General features: G+C 39.9%; 3 protein-coding genes across 6 annotated transcripts; 2 read left to right on the top strand and 1 right to left on the bottom strand.

Annotated features, from left to right (window-relative positions):
• The first annotated feature begins 1,427 nt into the window (after positions 1 to 1,427).
• On the top strand, positions 1,428 to 10,603 carry snx8a (sorting nexin 8a). Of its 4 annotated transcripts, XM_080043292.1 has the most exons (13): positions 1,428 to 1,682; positions 2,410 to 2,537; positions 2,775 to 2,904; positions 3,779 to 3,969; positions 4,305 to 4,425; positions 5,491 to 5,627; positions 5,754 to 5,834; positions 5,952 to 6,112; positions 6,704 to 6,833; positions 6,937 to 7,005; positions 7,508 to 7,657; positions 8,917 to 9,066; positions 9,490 to 10,603. In XM_080043292.1, exons 1-13 carry the CDS (start codon positions 1,646 to 1,648, stop codon positions 9,568 to 9,570), a joined length of 1,566 nt encoding a protein of 521 aa, XP_079899418.1. In that variant the 5' UTR covers positions 1,428 to 1,645; the 3' UTR covers positions 9,571 to 10,603. The 4 variants fall into 4 exon arrangements, with proteins under 4 accessions (XP_079899418.1, XP_079899421.1, XP_079899420.1 ...); XM_080043295.1 differs by lacking the exon at positions 2,410 to 2,537; XM_080043294.1 differs by lacking the exon at positions 7,508 to 7,657.
• A 146-nt stretch (positions 10,604 to 10,749) lies between these two features.
• Positions 10,750 to 13,878, bottom strand: nudt1 (nudix (nucleoside diphosphate linked moiety X)-type motif 1; the record flags this gene model as incomplete). Its single annotated transcript, XM_080043296.1, has 3 exons — positions 10,750 to 11,154; positions 12,337 to 12,482; positions 13,727 to 13,878. 3 exons carry the CDS (start codon positions 13,876 to 13,878, stop codon positions 10,982 to 10,984), a joined length of 471 nt encoding a protein of 156 aa, XP_079899422.1. The 3' UTR covers positions 10,750 to 10,981.
• Positions 13,879 to 14,754: 876 nt separating this feature from the next.
• On the top strand, positions 14,755 to 18,276 carry mrm2 (mitochondrial rRNA methyltransferase 2; the record flags this gene model as incomplete). Its single annotated transcript, XM_080044190.1, has 2 exons — positions 14,755 to 15,043; positions 16,307 to 18,276. 2 exons carry the CDS (start codon positions 14,755 to 14,757, stop codon positions 16,735 to 16,737), a joined length of 720 nt encoding a protein of 239 aa, XP_079900316.1. The 3' UTR covers positions 16,738 to 18,276.
• Between the last annotated feature and the right edge of the window lie 3,540 nt (positions 18,277 to 21,816).

Below are 21,816 nucleotides of genomic sequence, written 5' to 3'. Positions count from 1 at the left end.
AATACATTATGAGCCTTCACAATTAAATGTTTTTTTCCCCGCAGCGCATCCTAGAGAATGACGCACCACGTGACTACTCTGTTGTACGATGCCGCCTCAAGTTTAACTTCATTACAATAGTAATGAATGATGTTTCATTGCTTTGATGAAATTAAAGAAATGCAATAAAGAAATCAGATTTTTTATGTCGTTTTTATTTTGAGGATTCGAAAACAACAACAAAATGGAACGTGCATAACGTGCCCCTTATCTGGGCAACAAACGGAGTGTAATAAAACGCAGCCTGCATTTATAAAAATAAAACAGCAGCCTTTTGAAAAGGTAAAGTATATAAAATCAAATTAAGACAGTTTAGTTTGATTTCTGTGCAAATGCCAAGCAAGTCAGTGCCTTTCAGTGGTATTAATTGGATCATTTCTTCTTGCGGCCCATCGGAGTTCACGTACCTGCATAAAAGCGCAGTCTGTTCAATATCGATCACATCACAGGACTCATCACAGGCAATTGAGTATGCTGGCGCTGAATTAATGTCCTTGATTTGCTGATCGGTGATGTTGCCTGCCATTTTAATGGCCCTTTCCTTCACTGTCTTAGCGGAGAGAGGCATGTCTTTGATTTTCTGTATTATCTCGGTTTTGTTTTTGAAATCTGCAAATAGGTGTTCTGATATGTTGATGAACGACTCCTTCATGTAGTCACCATCTGTGAACGGTTTTCCACGCTTTATTATCTCCCGGGTTGCAACAAAACTTGCAGCAGTAGTGGAGTTTGGAGATGCAATCCACTTCTTAAATCTATTTTTGCGCTCCTCTAATTTCTCCAGAAGTAATTCAATCGCACTTTTTCTCTCACTCCCAACTGGGTACTCGGCTGCAAATGTAGCATGCCTTCCCTGGAAATGTCTTTCCACATTACTCTTTTTGTTATTTGACAACTGGCCCATCACACAGCCGCCGATTTGTTTACGACAGCCACCTGCCTGGCATCCCGCCCTGCTGATAGAAACGTGTATCGCAGGCTATGACGCAAATCTAGGGTGACAGAAATGTTGATATTTAATATTTATTCTACACATTTTTAAAGCATTGGAAAACGTTAAGAATGTTTGTGTCATGTTTGTCCTCCTACAGAAACCATATTAAAACAAAAATTATATTTCCCTCCCCCATCTTTTTCCATTTTCAAACATTTTTGAAAAAGCTCCAGGGAGCCACCAGGGCAGCGCCAAAGAGCCGCATGTGGCTCCAGAGCCGCGGGTTGCCGACCCCTGTGTTAGGCGATGAGGAACATTGAATAAAACCAAATGAACTTCCACAAGTGAAACCAGGAAGTTAAAATGTTTGAAGAGTTTCCCAGAGTTTTTGGTGGAATGTAGACTTCATTATCAGAGTTGCTTCATTGTCGGCGCTGCTGGGATTTAAACACAACACAGAGCTTCTTCTAACATTTAAACATCCTATCAGGCTGGATTAGGCTACTGCAGGATTTTTACACACTCATTACCCAACAGTGCATTTAAGTGTCAGTTTTTACTGCTCCACTCCACACTTGGACTTTAACCAGCGCTCGCTACAACTTTAAGAAATAAATTACTTGTTTTTTTCTTTTGCAGCAGGAAATCACATGGAGGTGCTCTTGTGCTCACATGACAGTCCGAACCATGGCAGGGGAGATCAATGAAGGTACAGTGCGTAAACTTCTTATAGTCCCCTAAAGACATTGTTGTCTAATCATTCCCTTATTACTGCGCTATTTTGTTTTATGTTGCCGTGTCAATGTCATTATTAGATGTCTTTCAATGCGTCTATTTCTGCTCGGCGGAGGGACGCGGCGTGAAATAACCATTGAGAACTTTTGGGTACATCGAGATCTCATAGCGAAGTTGCTCCATCTTAAAACCCCTCCACGAGTGACTGATCTTATTTAGATTCACCCGATAGTGTTTTCTTGATACCCGAGGAGCTACAATAACTGTGAATCGTACAACTAAAGAGAATGCCAGAGCTGAAAACGGGTTATGAAAGTTTTGGTGATTTTTTTTCTTTCCCACATCGGGAAGAACAGTCAGCTGTGCAGTTGTACGTAAGCAGTGCAACAGACACAGACTGAGACTAACCTGAGATTTCATATATCTATCTTATCTATTACTCACTACTGTGAGGTTGCTCTAAGGTTTTCTGAAAAAAACGAGAGTTTGTGTTGGGATTATTTAAGTCACATGATGGGTAGGCTAATAAAACGAGTAGTCCTATAAAAGCTGATAAGATAATCATAACCTCTGCAAGGAGCTCCACTAATGTAAAGTAAGGCCCTACACTTAGGGGATGTTATAGGCGCATGCTGCTGATCAAATATTTCTTACACTGCGGTGGTTGTGATGCTATACACTAGGTGTTGTTCCTCTTTTAGGCTCAGTTCCTGCCTATTACAGGGAAGTATATGAGGCCATCCGCTGTAGGACAGATGAGAAAGTGCAGGTTGAAGTTTTTCAGCGGTTGCTCCAAAGGACAGATCTCTCCAAGGCGCTATTAGGCCAGGTGAGGGGTTCACACTTTGCTGTACTGAGGTGGGGAACATCATTGAGATGCTGCAGCAGGCAACACTTTATTAAAGGTCATGATGGCTCATGCTTCAGTAGAAATTCCCATTTTTCTGACCTTTCAGCACTTTTGGAGTAGAGGAATGCACATCACAGTTGAGTTTATATCTTGCATTTTAAAGAAACAAAAAAAACAAGGTGTCCTTCATGTCATATTGTCTCTGTCCTTTCTCAGATTGCTGAGAACGTTGACTCCACAGATGGATTCCTGAGCAAGTTGTCCGTGTATAAAGCGCTCGCTTTGATAGCCTTTGCTCAGCAAGGAAAGCAACCGAGCCCCAAACTGTTGGAGAACTGCATACAAGGTAGGCGACAGCAATGAAGTGACAACAGAGCAGTATATGTTTTTGCTTAATGAGTAGCTTGATAATTCCACTGTGTAACCAAGGACACTCTCAGACATCCCTGTACTGTGCAGATATGTCATCTGTACGGGGCAAATGTCACTCTTTTTATTGGCTCACATAGACTCAAGGTTTCATTCCTAGTCAAAGTTATCTGTGACAGTTTACACCCAACTATTGTTTTCATTTATGCTCATAATACTGACACTGCACTACAGAGACTTAAGGAGTATTTATATAACATGTATTTGTACAATAATATACATTCTCACCCCATACCTTTTTGTTTCTTTAGCAATAGAAGAAACAACAACATTCTGATTTTATTCATCTTCATTTGTGTTATTTTATTTTGGTAGGAAAGCCTTCGCTATGTTAAAGAGTTGCATTATTTTATAGTCCCACAGAATGAAGATGATAGGGAGGAATTTATGGTTTTGATAGAGGTAGCCATTATGCTGGCTCGAGTTAGATCCATTCCAACCTTCTGTGATTATTTAAAGCTCACTCTGTTATTTCAGGTGTGGCCAGTATGGCAGCAAGCTGCATGCCACTTCCTCATCTCTGCCAGAGCAAGTTTTCTGCGTTTGTCGCAGTACATTACTTTCAATTCGTGACCTTCTTGGAATGTACGAGAAGGGATGAATATCACATGGCAAGTGCACAATACTGCGTTAGCTGCAGACAAACAAATGTGCGACACCTAGTAATCTGTTAAAGAAAAGTGGTTTTACACCTGCATTCCTCAGGTTAGGAAAGTCGTTATATTTTAGATTTGTATCATAAAAATCAAATATTGATTGGAGTTGGTGCTGGTTGTCTGCTTGCTTGACAGAGTTGCCAAAGCCTCAGCTCGGGGAGCCAAGGGACTTGAGTGCACTGAGGATGCAGCCAGCTCAGGAGGATGTGCTGACCGTGTCCCAGACACTAGACAAACTGTTGGCCCGAGACACAGTCAAGGTGGAGCTCATACCTGAGAAGAAGGGCCTGTTCCTCAAACATGTGGAGTACCAGCTCACCAGCCAGGCAAGGGATCCCGTAAAGGATGCAGCAAGAAAAGAATAATGTGCTTTTCTTCTCACGTTTCAATAATGCATGCTCTTAATTGGCTTGAAGTTACAAGATGGGTGTTGGCTGCTGCACAAATGTTAATAGATAAATAAATAAATACAGTATGTAGAGAGACTTTGTTGTATAATTTTTTTATGCTGCAATATTGCAAGTGTTACTTGTCCCTTAAACATTTGCACCTATCATGAAGAAAAGCACTGATTTCAACTCCTGGGTTATCTGCCATGTACTTACATTTTCCAACAGAAGTGTTAATGTTCTAATTCTCCCTTTTGCTTTTTGTTTTTCAGCGATATAAGATCTCAGTTTACCGACGCTATAGTGATTTTGATGTCTTCCACGAGATCTTGCTTCAGAGATTTGCCTACAGAGTGGTGCCCGCCCTGCCGCCTAAAAGAATGTTAAAGGGAGGTAAGTTACTCCGTCTGAACTCCGACATCCACACTGTTCTGTACCATTCTATTTCTTTATTTTCTGCATCTCCTTTGTATGAGTCATTGTTTCTGAAGGTGTTATTTGGTTTATATGCTTTACTGAAAGTCAGCTTTAAATATCCAGTGGGTGTGTTTTTTTTTTGGTTGCTAAGGAATAAATGTTCTTTTTTAGTGCAAACAGTTATTGCTGCGCGTTCTGTTGTTTCAGACCCGGTCGGTGCCATTCATCAAAGTTATTACCTGAAAGACAAAAGGAAACTAGCGATGCGTAAAATGAGCCTGTTTCAGTAACAATGACTGACTGTGGCTTTGTAATGATAATTATGTCAACACACAAACACAGACAGGCAGACACACACACAGACAGGCCGACAGACATACAGACAGACACAGACAATTTTGTTTCATCAAGCCCAGAATTATTTGTCATACATGTCAAAAATATACCTCTTTCCCTCTCATCCTGTAGCTCAAGATGCATTACGATGTGTACATACTGTATATTGTTATTCATTTTTATGTTTAATCAGTGCAGAGAAACTTTTGTGTCGGTAAGATCGTAAATGTAACAGCATTACATCTAGAGCAGTACACTGACTACATCATTGCACTCCCATAGAAGTGTCAAACTCATCGTGGACAGTTCTTAAAACTGGTATTAAAATAGATGCAGTAGAAATAACAAGTTTATGTCTTTATTTATTTATAATTCCATGCATCATTTTCCTTGTCAAAAGCTGCTGCCTACATTAACATATTTCTCTTTACATCCACACACCCACTGACTATTTTAATTTTCAAACTTGTAGTCCCCATTGCCATCCGACTCTGACTCAAGTGACATAATTTCAGACGAATAATTAGATTTTGTGCAGCTCCATGAGGGCGCCACATACGGCTTGATACAGCTCTTTCTTTCATAATTTGCAGTGTTGCACATTCAAACAGACTCTGACATGTACACATTGATGGTGTCCTCCTTTGCTGCCTGATGTGTTTTTAAATGGTGCACTTTTGGTTTTTCTCTGGTATCTGTCCACAGTCCTGACCAACGTCTCTGAGCGGGACTTCATCGAGGGGAGGAGACGAGCGCTCGGCAGATTCATTAATCTGGTGGCCCGGCATCCCTTCTTCTCCGAGGACGAGCTGATCAAGACCTTCCTCACCTTCAGCGGCTCCGTACGTACTAGTATATTGTTTGTGACTCCACGGCCCGGGCTGTTGCACAATAAGCGTTACCATTATGATGAGTGACAGCAAAGTGCATCCTGTTCCAGAGACTCACCCCTCTCTCTCCCCAAACAGGATGTTCAGACTAAGCTGCGTGACTCTTACAAGAAAACTGGTGATGAGTTCATGACCAACAGAATTGCAACCCTGGCAAAGGTTTGTCACATGTGTACAATGTAACCCCCCCAAAAAAACAAACACAAAAACAAAACAATTACAGTTTAACAGTTGCTTTTCCAAATGTCAAGGAGCTTTGTCTGATCTGTTTTGTAGGAATATCTCCCCGCTGACATTCAGGCCCAGTTCTCCACAAGCAGAGAGCTGATTAGAAACGTTCACAACAGCTTCAACAAGCTGCGGGACAGGGCTGAGAGAATGGCTGAGCGCTCCAAGGAGAATGCAACTGATCTTCTCCAGTTTGGCAGAGAACTCAGGTATTTCATTATTACAGACGTAAAGCTCAAGTCTCTCCCCCCCCCCCCCACCCCTGCTTGTATCCAGAGGTTTTGGGCTGAGAAAAAAACAAATGTTAATAAGATTCCAAATCCTCTTGTTTTCTTGTGTCTCATAGTGGATTGTTAGCGCAAGTGAGTTTGGCAGCTAAGCCAATGCAATGTTAATGGTGCTCTACGCAATTTCAGGGGAGGGGGATTTGTATACACTGCACAGTCTGCAGTTAGCTCACAAAACATTTTTACTCTACTTGTAATTCTTAGTATTGAATAATTTTAACATATTAAAAAATATATATTTGTAGGCATCTGGAACCAAACGTGAGTCTAAAATAAGTTTGTAAACAAAACTGTGGGCCCCACAACAGCAGTGAAACAGTAACTTTTCAGGTAGCTTTTTAACTTCAAACAGGGTTCAAGGGATCCAATTTTTCTGTGAGGAAAGTTTGATAATTCAGTGATGAGAACATATCTTAGAAAAAATGTTCACTTCTCTGAAAAACCCCAAAGTTACAGAGTGCACCTTTTTAAATTCTGCCCATGTAATATTGTTTTTTTTTCCTTCTCCGGCAGTACGCTGGGCTCAGATGCCTCGTCTCTTCCCTCCTTGGCCTCTTCACAAAGCACCTGGGGGACCCTGCGCCAGTCTCTGAAGAGTCTGTCTGTGGAGTTTGCCGTGCTGTCGGACAAAGCTGCTCAGCAGGTATACAGCCACCCCCCCCCCCCCCACCCCGACCGCCTGCTGCGCTGCACTTGTCCAGAAACTGTCATTGAATAATAAATGTAGTTTTTGCTGATGTCCTCAGGGCACACGGGAGGAGGACGATGTGGTGGAAAAACTCAACCTTTTCCTGGATTTGCTGCAATCGTACAGAGTGAGTCGAAAACACTTTTTTGTTTTTGTTGTTGTCGCGCTCATGTCCCCCCCCCCCCCCGAATCCACCTCCACGTGTCCCTGACCTTTCATGGCAGCTGCTTTTTGTTTTACCACTGCCGGCTCACTTGATGAAGCGCTGCAAAACAGTTTTTATCTTTTCAAGGCAATACAATCCATCTCCTGTTTTATGACCGAGAGACACACAAAATGGAGTTGTATATTTACGATAAATCCAGGCTTCAGTTTGTAATTAAACTTCATCATTTTATGTAATGATTCATTTTAACAACAATGCACCCTATTTTCATCCTTGTCCTCATCACCTAGAAATGTCGTTCTGTGTAGTGAGTGGGTTGTGGAGATTAAACAAAAGACTGTAATATATATGGTAATTTGCTATTTGGGACAAACAATTTCTCCTATCATCCTTGGCTGTTGTATTACCATGCCATTGTGAGGGGAAAACCAGGAGAGCTTGATGTGATAATGTTTCTCTGTAGGATCTGTGTGAGCGCCATGAGAAAGGCGTGTTGCACGAGCACCAGAGGGCCCTTCACAAGTACGGCATGATGAAGAGGCAGATGATGAGCGCCTCGGTGCAGCCCAAAGAGCAGGCGTCTGTGGAGCAGCTGGAGTCACGCATCGTTCAGGTGTCCATTCTCTTTCCATCCACGCCCTTTATTTAGGGTTCAACCTGATTGATATTCACTCTCTTTTGGGGCCAGTTAGTGCTTGATCAATAAAATGCAAATTTGTCCCGAGTCTATCTATTGCTAATTCGCTCCCTTAACTAAAAGCAGTCATTCATCTCGTAACCCTTCCTTCTTCATCTCCATCAGTCTAAGTGAAAGTGGCTTGAGGTATTCCGGAGAGCCTTTTTTTTTGTTTGTGCCAAAAAACTTCCCACGCTATTTTGCGCGAGTGTTTGTGAGGCCTCGGAGTATATCCTATGGCAGAGTTCAACATTGATTTTCTTCTTGCGATCTAATTCTATTGAAATATTCAAAGGAAGGGGTCAGATACAATAATATAACTTAATGAATACGATTGTTCACCTTGACTGAACCACATCAGCATATCCAACGTGGGCACAAAGAGGAGTTAAGGTTATGGACTAATCAACAGCGTTTGTCTACTCACTGTGTACTGTTGAATCTGTTTCCATCTTGTGACCGTAGTTCCCCTTAGTTCTATGTGGTTTGTCTGTGTTTGGCATATGTGGTCATAGATTTCAGGACCGTTTTCCTCACCAATATGAAACAGTTTTTCTGACCAATGTAGCTGCCAATTGTTTTTTGGTGACTGTACTGTTGTTTAAGACTGTCTTTAGTGTTAATTAGCTAATCTTAAAGTCAAGCTGAGGCTTATGGGAATGTCATAGGTTGTGAAGGTCCACTGTTTGACCAACAGCAGTCATAAACCAAAGTATCGGACAAATTAAATGAACAAAAAAGTTAGCACAAAACCAGGGGTTAAGAAAATGGAATGTCTGTACAAAAGTCCATGGCAATCCATCCAATAGTTGTTGAGATATCAAGTGTTGGACCTAGCCGCCGATAGACGGAACATAACAGTTAGTGTGGCTCTGAACTTTATTGGCTATAGTAAAAGTTATATGCTGAGTTTATAGCACCCTGGCTTTGATGTTGGTGTCAGTAACATTGACTGAGTCTATGATAAACAGGATCAAAAAATTGTTCAACCAAAATGGAATGGAATGATTTATATGGGCATCTCCCTGTTTTTGGGGGAGCAGAGAGCTTCCTCGGCCTCATTTCATCACATGAACTGTGAGAGAAAAATGCCTGTGAATAGATCTGTTAAATATATATTTTTCTAAAATACTGATGATCTTTTTATAAGGTGTAACAACCTCACACAATTGTTTTTCTTATTATTATGTTAATAGCAAGAGAATGCCATTCAGACGATGGAGCTGCGTAACTACTTCTCCCTGTTCTGCCTTCATCAAGAGACGCAGCTGATCTTCATCTACCTTCCGATCACGTCCCACATTCTGGGGGCTTTCGTTAACTCGCAGGTCCAAGGACACAGAGAGGTGAGGCTCCTTGTCTCTGGAAAAATCACCTTTTCTACAGATGCTTCTCTGTGTCGACACAGTGCCTCTCCAGGAGGGTCAAATCACTTCTAAATTGGCTTTTAAAGTCCAGAGATTGAACTAATAATGATGGATGATATCGCCGCAGGGATAATATCCTCGGCTAGGATTTGGGCTGGCTTACATTTCACACGCACAAATGAATGTCCCACTGAGCCTTTGCCTGTTACTGTAAAATCAGATAAAGCACACCGTTTGTACTTCTGTGGTTTGATGTTACTGGTCTTTGTCACCTAGAATCCAATCAGGAAACATTTTGAGAAGGGTTCTGTTGATCTCAAAAGTCCTTTAACTTGCTTTATTCTACGAGTGTTCCAAGCTTAATGCTGGTAAATGATCATTTACTTTTTTGTGCTTTTTCAGATGGGAGCGGTGTGGAATGAACTCCAGCCAAAGCTGGGATGTCTCTTTGGTGCGAATAACGGGTTGAAACCGCCAATCTGAAACCTAAATACACAAGGTGGACGGAGAGAAACACTGCCACTGACGGGCGATCCTCGTCAAAACTGTAAAATTACCTGCAGTAAAATGTAGAAAACAACTGTTTTTCCTTCTACTGAGTGGCCTAATACACACTATTCACTCAATATTAGGATTTTTGTAATGCAAATGGATTCTTCACTTCTCTGATTTTTCCGGGGCTTTGATCATGGACCATGCAACTCTAAAATACAGTGGGCTCATAAATTTCACACTCTGCTTGAGGAGGAAATAATGACCATTTCCTCTAAATGTTATTGTACAAGGGACCAGTCTTCATGTCAGACATAAAGGATGACGGTATACATGCATTCCTACTCAGTCCGTAAAGCACCTGTTTGTAACTTGACCTTGTTTTATACACTAAGATAGCTGAGAAATATTGTGGAACAGAAAGTTTTATTTTATTAAAAGATAGGATTATTTGAAATCTCCAGGCATTGTAGGTTTAGTTACTTACTGAATAACTTTAGACCAATGTATTTTTGATACAGATGATAGTTTTTAAGGACGTGCAGCAGCGTATATTCCAATTGTGCCATTTATCTTACTGCTCTACTATCTACATTTATGTACAGTAGAGCAACATCTTATCTTTCTCCACTTACAATGTTGCAGGACTCCCAGTTTTATTTTATAAGCTATTTTTGAAAGGCCTACACTGAGTGAGTGTTCAATACTACAAAGGGCAGAGATTTGAGATGTAGTGATAAAAATGACAACCGCTGGCACTAAATGGCATAATGTCAATAACACTATAAGCTATCGCTTTACTACCAAAGACTTAAATTCACTAAAATACACACGTGCAATAGATTATATCACAGGATTCCAACAAAGTTTAAATGTAATAATCCACACCTTTTTATTTTGTAAAAATGTGAGCATTTTAATTTAGATTTGTACAATGTGTATCAGAGCACTCAATATTTTGAGTTTGTTGACTGTTAGTTGACTGTCCAGATATTTGGCATGAAAACAAATACAATGCATTTCTATGGTCTATACACAAAAGTTTATCAGAATTATATATATATTCTATTTTTTTGTTCTTTTTGTATCTAAATATGGAACTATTTTTTTGGATGTAACAAAACACCAACTGATGTCATCTCAAATACACCGAAATGACTATTCAAGATGCCAAGTTGAACTTTTATTTTGTGTATATAAAAAACTAATACTGTGCATACAGTACGAAAATTGTTTTGCCAGGAATCACTTGCACAGAATATTATGAAACCCAATAAAATAATTACTGTAGATATTGTTAATGTTTTATTCTAGAAATCCTTGTTTTAAATCAGTCATGCTGAAAAAAATAAAATGACAAAGAGTTATTTCAGCATTTTAAACATTCCCTTCGCTGGTTGTCTCACAGTTCCTGCACTTCCTCCAGTGTGTGGCTGAGGATCACATCTTGACCCTGAAACTTAAAGTACCCCACAAATTTCTTTTTCTGCAGCATCAGGGGGAACCACAGGATGTCATCGGCCCACATCTGACTGAAAGGAATTTGGTCATGTTCAAACCACTGGGGCCTCATCTCTAGAAAAAAACAAATTAAGTAATTAGTAGAAAATTTTTTATCATCTGCCTCGAGTTGTTAGAAGGATCACGAGTCATCTGTTTTTTTTTATGTGCCACTTCTGACGTCTTGCTCATCAGCGGGAATTATTGAATTGATTCATACTGGATGAATGTATTTCCTGCTTCCTGTTCTCAAGGAAATGTAATTGAATTATTTTAAATTTAAAAACAAAAAACAAATCCAATTCAGTTAAAGGGCAGATTTGGCTTCTTAGTGGGTATCATAAAGTTTAGTCTCCTTTACCTACAAAATATGTGGCAACTAGAAGGAAACGAAAATGTGAGTTCAGATTTCTTAAACATTACTACGTGCTCAGAGGGCTTCTGAAACTTTACTCCTACTAATCCCTAAGTTTTAGCCGCTGCTTCCTGTCTTGTAAAATCAGGGTTAGCAGCAGAACTATTCTTAGAACATTTCATTCAAGCTTTTTCCTCCCAATTATTTTCCTCACCTCTTGGCTGTTTGACTTCTGTTGCCCTCCCTTTCTCTTAGCTCCGGCACTTGCGTCTGACACGCTCAGACCTTGACTACATTCTCAGGAAATACAGATTCCTGACCGTCTCTGCATTCCTTCTGTTGAGGGCCTCTTCTTTCCTTTGTGCTTTTACAGGCTTTATGAGAGCTCACTTACCGATTCTTCCCCTGAACCAATATGCTCTGGTTGCTCATAAAAGTTTGCTTCCCCCGAGCAAGTGTTGAAATCAATTCACTCAAAAGGATCGTTATGGTTTATGATGTTTTAATAGTGATCCATGAACATAAACTGCTCTCAGTGTTAATCCCAAAATGGTTTTGGTTCTCAGAAAAAGCCTCATTATCTAAACGTAAAGGGCATTTCAAAACTAGAACTGCCACACAGCCTGGAGTGGCAATGGCATAACTGAAAGGGAATCAAGAATAAGGGGAACCAAAAGTAAAAGGGGAACATTTTTGGCAGGATTACAGTTTATTTTTTTAATGCACAATAAATAAAGTAATTCCTCTTCACCTCTGCAGTGCATGAATGTTCTTTTTATCATGGAAACAAGTAGCAATTGTTATTGATATTACGAGTTATTCCCTTTAAAGATGCAGTTTTCTAGCTTTAGGTGTCTAAAATCTAGCTATAATATAACTTGTGTGGTGCAGTGTTAACATACCGTCTGATTCTGTTGGCTCTCCGTTATAATCGTCGGCTCTGAAAACGTGGACGTCGAGTAGCTGCGGCTCACCAACAAATTCAAACTTGATATTTCCAATCTTTTCCAGAGCGTCCACTGTGAGGCCACTTTCTTCTTGCAGTTCTCTAAAATATGAAAACAAACATCAAATAAATATTTGATAGTGTTTCTTTTAAAAAATAGGATCACACAGTACATTTCACACAGAAGCTAAAAGCATGTAGAGATGGTAAAAGTGATGATATCAGTGTTTCCCCAGACAGGGAGTCTATTTGTGGGTGTCCCCACTCAAACAGTAACCAAGTCATTTTTTTACGCAGTCAACTGTAGTCACTAAAAGGCCGTTGAGAGCTCCAGGAATAGCACATCCAGTTCAGAAAACACCAATGGATCCTGTCTAACTTTTCTGATTTCAAACCTTTTATTTGGATGTTTTATGACGCTAAAGGACAACGCAGAAAAGAATCACAACATAACTTTGAACTTATACGAATAACTAGTCCGATGCTTCCTCCAGTAGTGACAAAGGTTTGGCTCCTTTTGTTGAGCTGGGGACTATAGGGCCTGATTGCCTTCAGGGTTTCCTTCCTTTAGCTTTTGAAAAAAAAAAAAACATCCTGCTGATGAAAAAAATGAAAACACATTGTCCAGACGTTTTCTTCTATAGGCTACCCTAAAACGCAAACATCATTTGATTTATCTTTTCAAATTTCTGTGATTTGATAATATGCATTCTGTTTTTTACCGCTTCTTCAATTCAAGCTCTGTCAGTAATAATTTGGGGGAGCATATGTGAACCGTGCATCATTATGCAGTCGACCGAGGAATGCACACTGTTAAGAGTCTAAACCCTGAACTTTAGACTATTTTTTTTATATCCTTACATACGCCAATTCATTTTTGATATGCTGAATGTTGTGATTAAATACATCCTGGAGCTGATAGTGAAATCAATGTAACTATCACACTTTTTCTTAATGAGATTCTAAAATCTATTTGATAACATAATTAAAAAGTTAAGAAATGCTTTGTTTTTTGTTGTTGTACTATTTTGTACAATTATATAAACGTACAGGCCTATTTCTTGTTAACATTCAAGCTTTGTCAGTAATCATTTGGGTGCAGTGCATCCTTACATCCTGTCTGCTCTCTAAATGAATAAACATTGCATTGTAAATCAAACTGACAATAATCACTTGGTCTCGTCTCATCCTAATTCATGATGGGCATTACATTGAAAAAGGCATGTCACTGTCAGCAGACCCTTCTCACTATGGCTCAGATAAATACTGCAATATATTTAAACGACATGGAGGGTGTCAACAGCATTGGCTCCTGAAGACAACTGGCAAACGCGATTTGGATTTACCTCCGCGCAGCACCTTCAATGGTTTCTCCAGGTTCAACTTTACCCCCAAACCCGTTCCACTTCCCAGCCCCAAAACCTCTCTTCTTCATGCCGAGCAGCACCTTCTCCGGCCGGACCACAAGCACCAGGGTCAGCAGCTTAGAGCTCATCATTTCACCTGTCCGGGAGAGAGTGAGGGCGTTTAAAGCCAATGTTACATGAACACATTTAAATATATAAGAGAATGAGTTATTGAACACAACACTACACGTTTGATGACTCCCGCGTGCAGCACTACGGGACGTCGTCAAATGACGCGTTGATGTGTAGGAGCAAGGATTGGGCAGATCTACGTCGGATTGGAGTCACGAGGTCCATGCACGAGCCCCATCATTTGTTTGATAGATCTGTTAAAATGTGTTGACTTGAAATATGTTCTGCTGGAAACGGTCACCTTTTAACCATAGATGGTATATAAAACTTTTAACCTATTATCTATGCTTTTAACACTGTTAATATAAAGTCATCCACAATGTGTTTAAAAAAATCACTACATATCTTATTGTATAGGCCTATCTAAAATAGTTTTCTTGTGATAATCACTGACTCGAGTTCATAATAAGCTTTGATGATATTAGTATTAATAACACACTAATAGTATTACACGGAGGTAGGAAACAGATTAACTACTATCACAATGCAGCCTATATCATATTTCATACACATTTGAATCATTCTTGATTAAAATAGGATATTAGGTATAACTGAAATGTATTGAAGCAAACAATAAAAAGTACACAAATGAGGCCCTATAAAGGCCTAGAAAAACAAAAAAACATTTACAAAGGTGAACATTTGAGCTAAAAGAAACATGACTTTGCCAGGTAGGAACTACATTTTTTTCGGGAGGGGGCATAGATATTGCGCACAGTGTTTTGTCGGTTTTGTCATTGACCAATGGGGAGTCAGTTGTATTGTCACACATGCGCAGTGTAGGCTACCATTGGGCACACATGACATGCCCCTGCAGAGTCAAAACAATGTCAACAATGTGGTGCTTCTCCCTTCAGAGGAGATCTCTACACTCCTCGTTTAGGTTAATGAAGAAGTTAAAGGGAAAAACTGGCGCCGAGCAGCGCTGGCTGCAGCGGCAGCTCAAAGACCCGTATGTCAAAGCGTCTCACGCCCAAAACTTCCGCTGCAGGAGCGCCTTCAAGCTGCTGGAGATAGATGACAAGTTTGGTCTGTTACAGCCTGGATACAGTGTGGTGGACTGCGGGGCTGCGCCGGGAGCCTGGAGCCAGGTGGCCGTCCAGAGGGTCAACTCAGCCGGGACAGGTGAGTGAGACAGTAGAGGACAGTATAACTAGGGGCCAGACAATGTGATAAGAAATCAGTAGTATTGTAAAGCATGTGATATTCAGGTCTGGTTGAGGCTGTGTCAGAAAGGTAATGATTCATTTTAACATTTTTTTTTCTTAGCCCACTGTTTGGTGTTTCTGTCCATATGGAAAGTGTTGGCTACTGCGAATCTTGGTTACCCCCTTAAATGATCAGGGTCTATGTATATAGGCTATTTTAGTTTAATGGAGAAGTTGTTGTCTACATTATATTCCATTGAATTATAAGCGTCTCCTATGCAATCCTTGTTAATATCACAATAATAACAACGCTTTTGACTTAGCGTTTACGTCTGGAGATTGACTTGGATAGTCTAAAACTTTCCATTTCTTGCCCCTGATGAACTCCTTTGTTGTTTTTGCAGTTTTTTTGGATCATTATCTTGCTGCATGATGGAGCATCTTCCAATCAGTTTGGTTGCATCTTTCTTTAAATTGGCAGACCGAATGTTTCTGTAGACTTCTAAGTTCATTTTGCTGCTGCCATCATGTGTTACTGTGTTGTTGTCAAGATGAACCTTTACCAAAGTGATGGAAAGGCTAAAGTTTGGAGAAAGAAAGGATCTACTCATGATCCCAAACATACAGGCTCATCTGTGAAACACGGTGGAGGCAATGTCATGGCTTGGGCTTGAATGGCATCTTCTCGGATGGGCTCATTATTCTTCATTGATGATGTAACACATGATGGCAACAGCAAAATGAACTCAGAAGTTTACAGAAACATTTTGTTTGAGACTTAAGAGAGTAACCCCCTAACACAAACAGCAACTGAATGAGGCTGGGGTGAAAGCCTGGAAAAGCATCACAAAAGAAGAATGCAAAAGTTTTGTGATGTCAATGGGTCACAGGCTTGATGCGGTTATTGCAAGCAAAGGATTTGCGACAAAATAGTATGTTTTATTCACTTTAATTTATTTAAAGTCTATCTGTTCCAATACTTCTGCTCGCCTAAAAATGTGGTGTTCCTTTACAAATAATGATATCTTCTCAGTTGTGTATCGGATCCAGATGTGAATACCTGGAAATGAAAGCTGAAATGTTGATCTATTGTCTCATATTCATCTTTTGGTGTCAAACCCAAATGTTTCCAGTCTACAGCAAAAATAAAGGAATTGGCCTCACTGTTCCGATACTTATGGAGGGGACTGTATTATAAACAGGTGCAGGTGAGAATTTTTATTTTTTTCTTGCATCCTAGATCCAGAGCTCCCACATGGCACGGTTGTGGGCATTGACCTTCTGAACATACAGGCTCTGCACGGTGCCCACTTCCTGTCCAGTCATGACGTCACAGACCCGGCCACGCACGCCAGGCTTCAGGAGCTGCTGCCCGCCGGCCGCGCTCACGTCATCCTGAGCGACATGGCGCCCAACGCCAGCGGCTTCCGAGAGATGGACCACGAGAAACTCATCGCAATGTGTTTGACTCTGATAGACTTGGCAGAGAAGACCCTACAGCCGGGGGGCTCTCTGCTTTGCAAATACTGGGACGGGAGCCTGGCTCACAAACTGCAGAAGAGTCTCTCCACTGTGTTCGCGAGTGTTCGCACTTTGAAGCCAAATGCCAGTAGAAAGGATTCGGCCGAGAGATACTTCCTCGCCAGAACGTACAGAAAGCCAGTAAAATGATCCATATAGTTGTTGTGTATTATGTTTGTAATGTCCATTATTAAAAGGTGGTCTTTGTAATTTCAGGAAAAGGGGGATTTGTTGACATTTGCAGAGCCTGCAGGTAGTTTACAAGACATATTTATTTTCTACATGTAATTCTTAGCGTTGAATAATTCTATCATCATAAATCGACACAAAATAATTTTGAGGAACCTGGAACCAAACGTAAGACTGGAATATGTTTGTAGACAAAATGGTGGGCCCTGCTTCTGTAATCAATGACAGGGAAACCGTAACTTATCAGGTAGCTTTTTAACTTCAGACAGTGTTTCAGGGATCCAATTATCCTGTGAGGAAAGTTTGTTTATTCAGTTATGACGATATACTGCACCCCAGAACATTTTCAATTCTCTGACACACCCAAAGTTACATAGTGCACCTTTAAAAAAACTAATTGTATTCTGGAAATTGAGGGGTGTTTTTGATGAGTGAAGCCGATGCAAGGAGGCTCACTGAATAAGGTTGATCAACAGGTGGCACTGTTGAGGCATGGGTGAGGCTCAGCTGCAGGCACAGACACATTACATACCGTTGGAACTGTTATTCAAATATCCCTGCAAACTTAATACTGTGGAAGCAGTGCATCTGTAATATGTAAACCTGTACGAGAATCATCAGTGTGATATTCCTCAAGAGCCCGATTCTGTGTCTCTTCTCAGGTTATTGTGTTGCCTCCATATAGTATATAAAAGGTTGCCTCATAGTGTTTATTCTACATAGTCAGTTTGGTATTTGCTCTGTTACAGAAAGCCATTTACCAGTGCTGCTTATGCTCATAATTTGCAATACAAGCCATGTATAACTATGTAATCATTCTCTCACTGAGGGTTCACAAAGGGAAAACCTTAAGAGTCACATAAAGCATGACTAATGGGAAGTGGGATGACACCGAAACTTGGCACGCTGCAAGTGTTGTTGGGCTTCTCTGCTCTCTGACAGTGCAGAGATGTCCATTTGCTGGGAAAAGGTCTTCAGCCCAGTGGATGGATTCTCCTTCAGGGTTCTTTTTTAAATCACTCTACCAAACTCAGAACACTGTTTTTTTTGTGTCTGTGCTTTTCATGGTTGGATTCTGATCTGAGAAAAGTTAAGAAGCACTGGTAGTGAAATAAAAGCATGTTTGTATAAGATCTGCATTTTAGGACACATCTCGTACATTTGATGTCACAGAAATCTATATAAGGATTCACAGTATAGTCCTGTCTACTAAAACATTGTCTGCAATGGCATGCACATAATGCAGAGTGCATATGCCGACTCAGTGGACCCTCTTCCCTTTTGAATACATAATTCCTCATGCATATGCTAATAACTTTTTTTTTTTTTTTTTACTGTTTAATATATTGTTTGAGGCATTTTATGCTTTTATTCTAACAAACAGTAGAGAGAAGACACAAAATAACAGGAGGGAGATAGGAAAATGCAAACACAGGCATTCTTAGCTGTAGCAGAGTTTTGACTTTTTGTACCACTTTTAAACTTATAACACTCAACTAAATCTATGATACTTTCCTATGAGGTTTGCTTTTTGCTGGGTTATAGATAATACAATAAAGGTATATACTTTTAATAAAGCAATATTTTCCAGAATCAACACTGAGAAAGATGAACTATTTTTTTTAAATAAAATTATTTTACAAGTCAGGTTTGACAGTGCCAGCAAGTAGTGTTGTTCATTCTTGTACATTTTCGAGCGTAAACTGCTGCACATGTTTGCATCATATATTGTAAATAGTCACCTCACAAGCTAACTTTGTCTTACATCTTTGGTATCATGGGGACTTGAGTGCCCTGAAGAACTCTGTTTGGGCCCCAGGTAGGTTGTTTCACTATAGCCTACCCGTCACTTTGATTTACACATCATTTATAGCAGGTCTGATAAGTAACAGTTAGAGGATGTTATCCATCATGGATTCTGGGCACAGTGCCAAAAAGCCAATAACTGTTCAGTTAGCAAAACGCAAAAACCTAGTTTTTAGCAAAAAGAGAAAAAAAAGAAGCAGAATACATCTTCCTTACAGCACAACTGTATGATCCTTCTTATAAAAATCAACCCCTTCAAATTACTGTTACTTTATCATTGTTAATGGAATCTGATTATTCCTCAAATTACGTTTAAAGTCTGATCAGTCCACAAAATGAAAATTAGAAACCCAATCAAGGCTGCATTTGCATTCATGGCAGAGAAGGAAGTGATGGCTACCATGCATAAATGAATAAGGCTGCTATTTAGCCTTTGTGCCTAAGGAGTGATGAGAAATACAGTAGGAACTGAAACATTCATGCCTCTTGGTAAAATTAACTGCATAGAAGGACCTCTAAACCTGACCTCTAAAGATGATTGTTTGGAATGAATGGGAGCAGCCATGCCTGTTGATGAAGCTGATAGTGAAATATGTGCACAGATGACCAATTTTACTTCTCATTACTTGTTGATTATTCAGCCCTTTTGCTATTTCAATTTAAATTATTTCAAAATTACTGTGGGAATTATGTAAATTCCACTGTGGCCGAGCACTCAGGGCTCAGGATGGATGATGATTCATTCACAGGTTAATACCTTCTTCTCTGGCCAGCTGTAGGTTCAGATGTAAATATTTGTAAATCAGAAAGTGTGCATGCCTTTAAAAAAACTGCTGGACTTTAGAGTGATTAGGAAAATGCCACCTTTTTCTCACGCAGTGCCACAGAACTCTAACACTTGGTACGTTTCGTAAAAGAAGATTGTTAACTTGTTTGCTTGGCTACAATAATGAAAACAAACAGTCTCTCTAATATTAACGCAGTGGAATATTCTCAAATTCAAAAAGTCTCAAATTGGCAGGAAATTAAAGAAATGGCAATATAATTTCTTAGCATCCATTCATTCCCTTGGCTGACCCGAGTTGCCAGAATTAATTGCCCATCTGACAACATTCATTTTTCCCCCGAGCCTGTCCCGGAATGTTAGCAGACTGAGCCAAGCCTTCACTGACACAAAGTAATGACTACTATCATGATGATAATTTCATGTCATCTTCACCAATGAATGAATCTGAAATCTCAGGACTGTGTGACAACTGCAACTCTTTTTATTGATACCACATTCCTTTTTATGATGCCGATGTTTTGGCAAGCCATTTGACATCAAGACACCAGGAAATTTCCCTGCATATGAATGAGTTTCTCAGAACATGTGGCAGGTTTGAAATGAGGCATTCAATCCAAATATTCTCGCCTTTTTTCAGACATGATATTGGACTCTGGTGCTTCTCAGACTATGGTGTGAATACTTCTTTACATAGCTTTTTCAACCCTTGATAAACCAATTCATTGCTACTCTTTATTAGTAATGGCAATAATTAGGGAAGCTCTAAGATGATGAAACATATTGCCCCAGACAGTGGCAGTGCTCCTTATCAAAGCCCTTACATATGAGTATAGCTTTAAAACCTCTAGAGCTTATGAATAATAATGCTTCATATTCATTATCAGCTCTCCTTTGAAGACCACAGAAACCACTTATCTGTCTTTGTAAACACTTGCTGTCTCTATGATGGTAAGATCTTAATAACATGTTTTCTATGAAAGAGCTAAAGGGTAGCAAATAAAATGGAAAAGGACATATTTCCCTCTCTTTGTAACAGCAGGGGAACATATTATTTACTTTAGGTAGGCCTATACATTATACTACTTATACTAATGCACCTATTGTGTCTTTGGATAAAAAATTCAATATGCAACTGTATGCATGCACTGATGGGTAGTTACATCACAAGCAAGGCATTGCAGTTCATATACAATCTCAGATTTTTCTATAATGAAAATCTAATGTCATTTCATCTCACTCCAACTCAACACAACTCCATTGTTGTTATTTGTAGTAGCAGAAAAGGTTTCTGAGAACATGAAATAAAGTGGAAAAACAGTGGGAAAAAAACTGTATTTTTCTTCTGTTCCTGCAGCTTTTTCAAAACCTTCATTTTGACAGAGGATAGTAGATGTGACAGAAAATGAGGGAAGAGAGAGAGAAGGAGGGTCAGAGGTCAGATTTGAGGTGTTGGGCTACAAAGTGTCTTTAAACCCCAAAGCTATTATGACGCCCAGTCCTCCAGTGTTGTTGGTCGGTTGAGACAGTTTTTGGTTAACTTGGGCTATACAAATAAACTTGAGTTGAGGTGACATGCTCCAACAATAGCAATTTCATCTTTTATGTGTCAATGTGTGTTATGCTTGTGGAACATTTTGCTCCCCTTACCATATAAGAAGCTAATTGTTTAGGTGGTGGTTCTACGTGAGCAAAGCTATTGTGAATCATCATTGTTCCAGAGGAGGCAACAGTAGTAGAACTACATTATGCATGCATTATTTAAGTGCTCGGTGCAAAGAGCAGAAATACGGAATGTACGTTTTAATTGGATTTTTGTTTTCTCTCCATTTAATTAACTTGTCTTGTGACAGGTGGGGAGCTATCTTGAGGGAATGGTGGGGCCGATCTGCTTGCTGCTGGATAGAAATATGAGAGAGTGCGACTGGGAACGAGGGCTAGGCAGAGGACAGATGGTACAAGGACTAATTGTACAACATCTTACTTTCTGTAACCGTTTACATTTTGGACAGCAGAGTTTATGATCTCTATTCAAACGCAGGCAAAATGTTAACATGGCTTTATGGACACTTGTGCAAAAAACACCCTAAAGTTATATGCAATGAATTAGAAATACTAAATTTACTTACTTATATTATTAATCCTCAGCCAGCAGATATTTTCTCATTTAATGTTGAAAAATGTTTAGTTGGGGCTAAATTACATTTGGGCTGCTGCTGCTATTGGCATTCTCTGGAAGTCTGCTATGGGCTGCAATTAAAGATTTAATGATGTTTATCAAATCCAATGCTTTGAAGTACAATTCACTCGCTTACCATCTCAGGTAATGACTGGAACCCCCTGTGGATTACTTAGAAAGTGAGAGAGGAGGCGAGGGAGTTGGTTGGTCTTTTGGAGTGCGTTTTGCTCATTAATCTTTCTGAAGATGCTGAAGGCAGAACTTGACATGG

This window comes from Ammodytes marinus, assembly GCF_949987685.1.
Source record: "Ammodytes marinus genome assembly, chromosome: 16".
Taxonomy (NCBI): Eukaryota; Metazoa; Chordata; class Actinopteri; order Uranoscopiformes; family Ammodytidae; genus Ammodytes; species Ammodytes marinus.
The sequence above is the reverse complement of the archived record's forward strand: the minus strand, read 5'-3'. Positions and strand labels throughout refer to the sequence as shown.

Coding starts and splice junctions, on each gene's coding strand:
- snx8a (XM_080043292.1), top strand. CDS start 1,646: ATGACAGTCCGAACCATGGCAGGGGAGATCAATGAAG. Junction 6,834..6,936: donor CGGACAAAGCTGCTCAGCAG/GTATACAGCCAC, acceptor TGATGTCCTCAG/GGCACACGGGAGGAGGACGA. Junction 7,658..8,916: donor TGGAGTCACGCATCGTTCAG/GTGTCCATTCTC, acceptor TTATGTTAATAG/CAAGAGAATGCCATTCAGAC.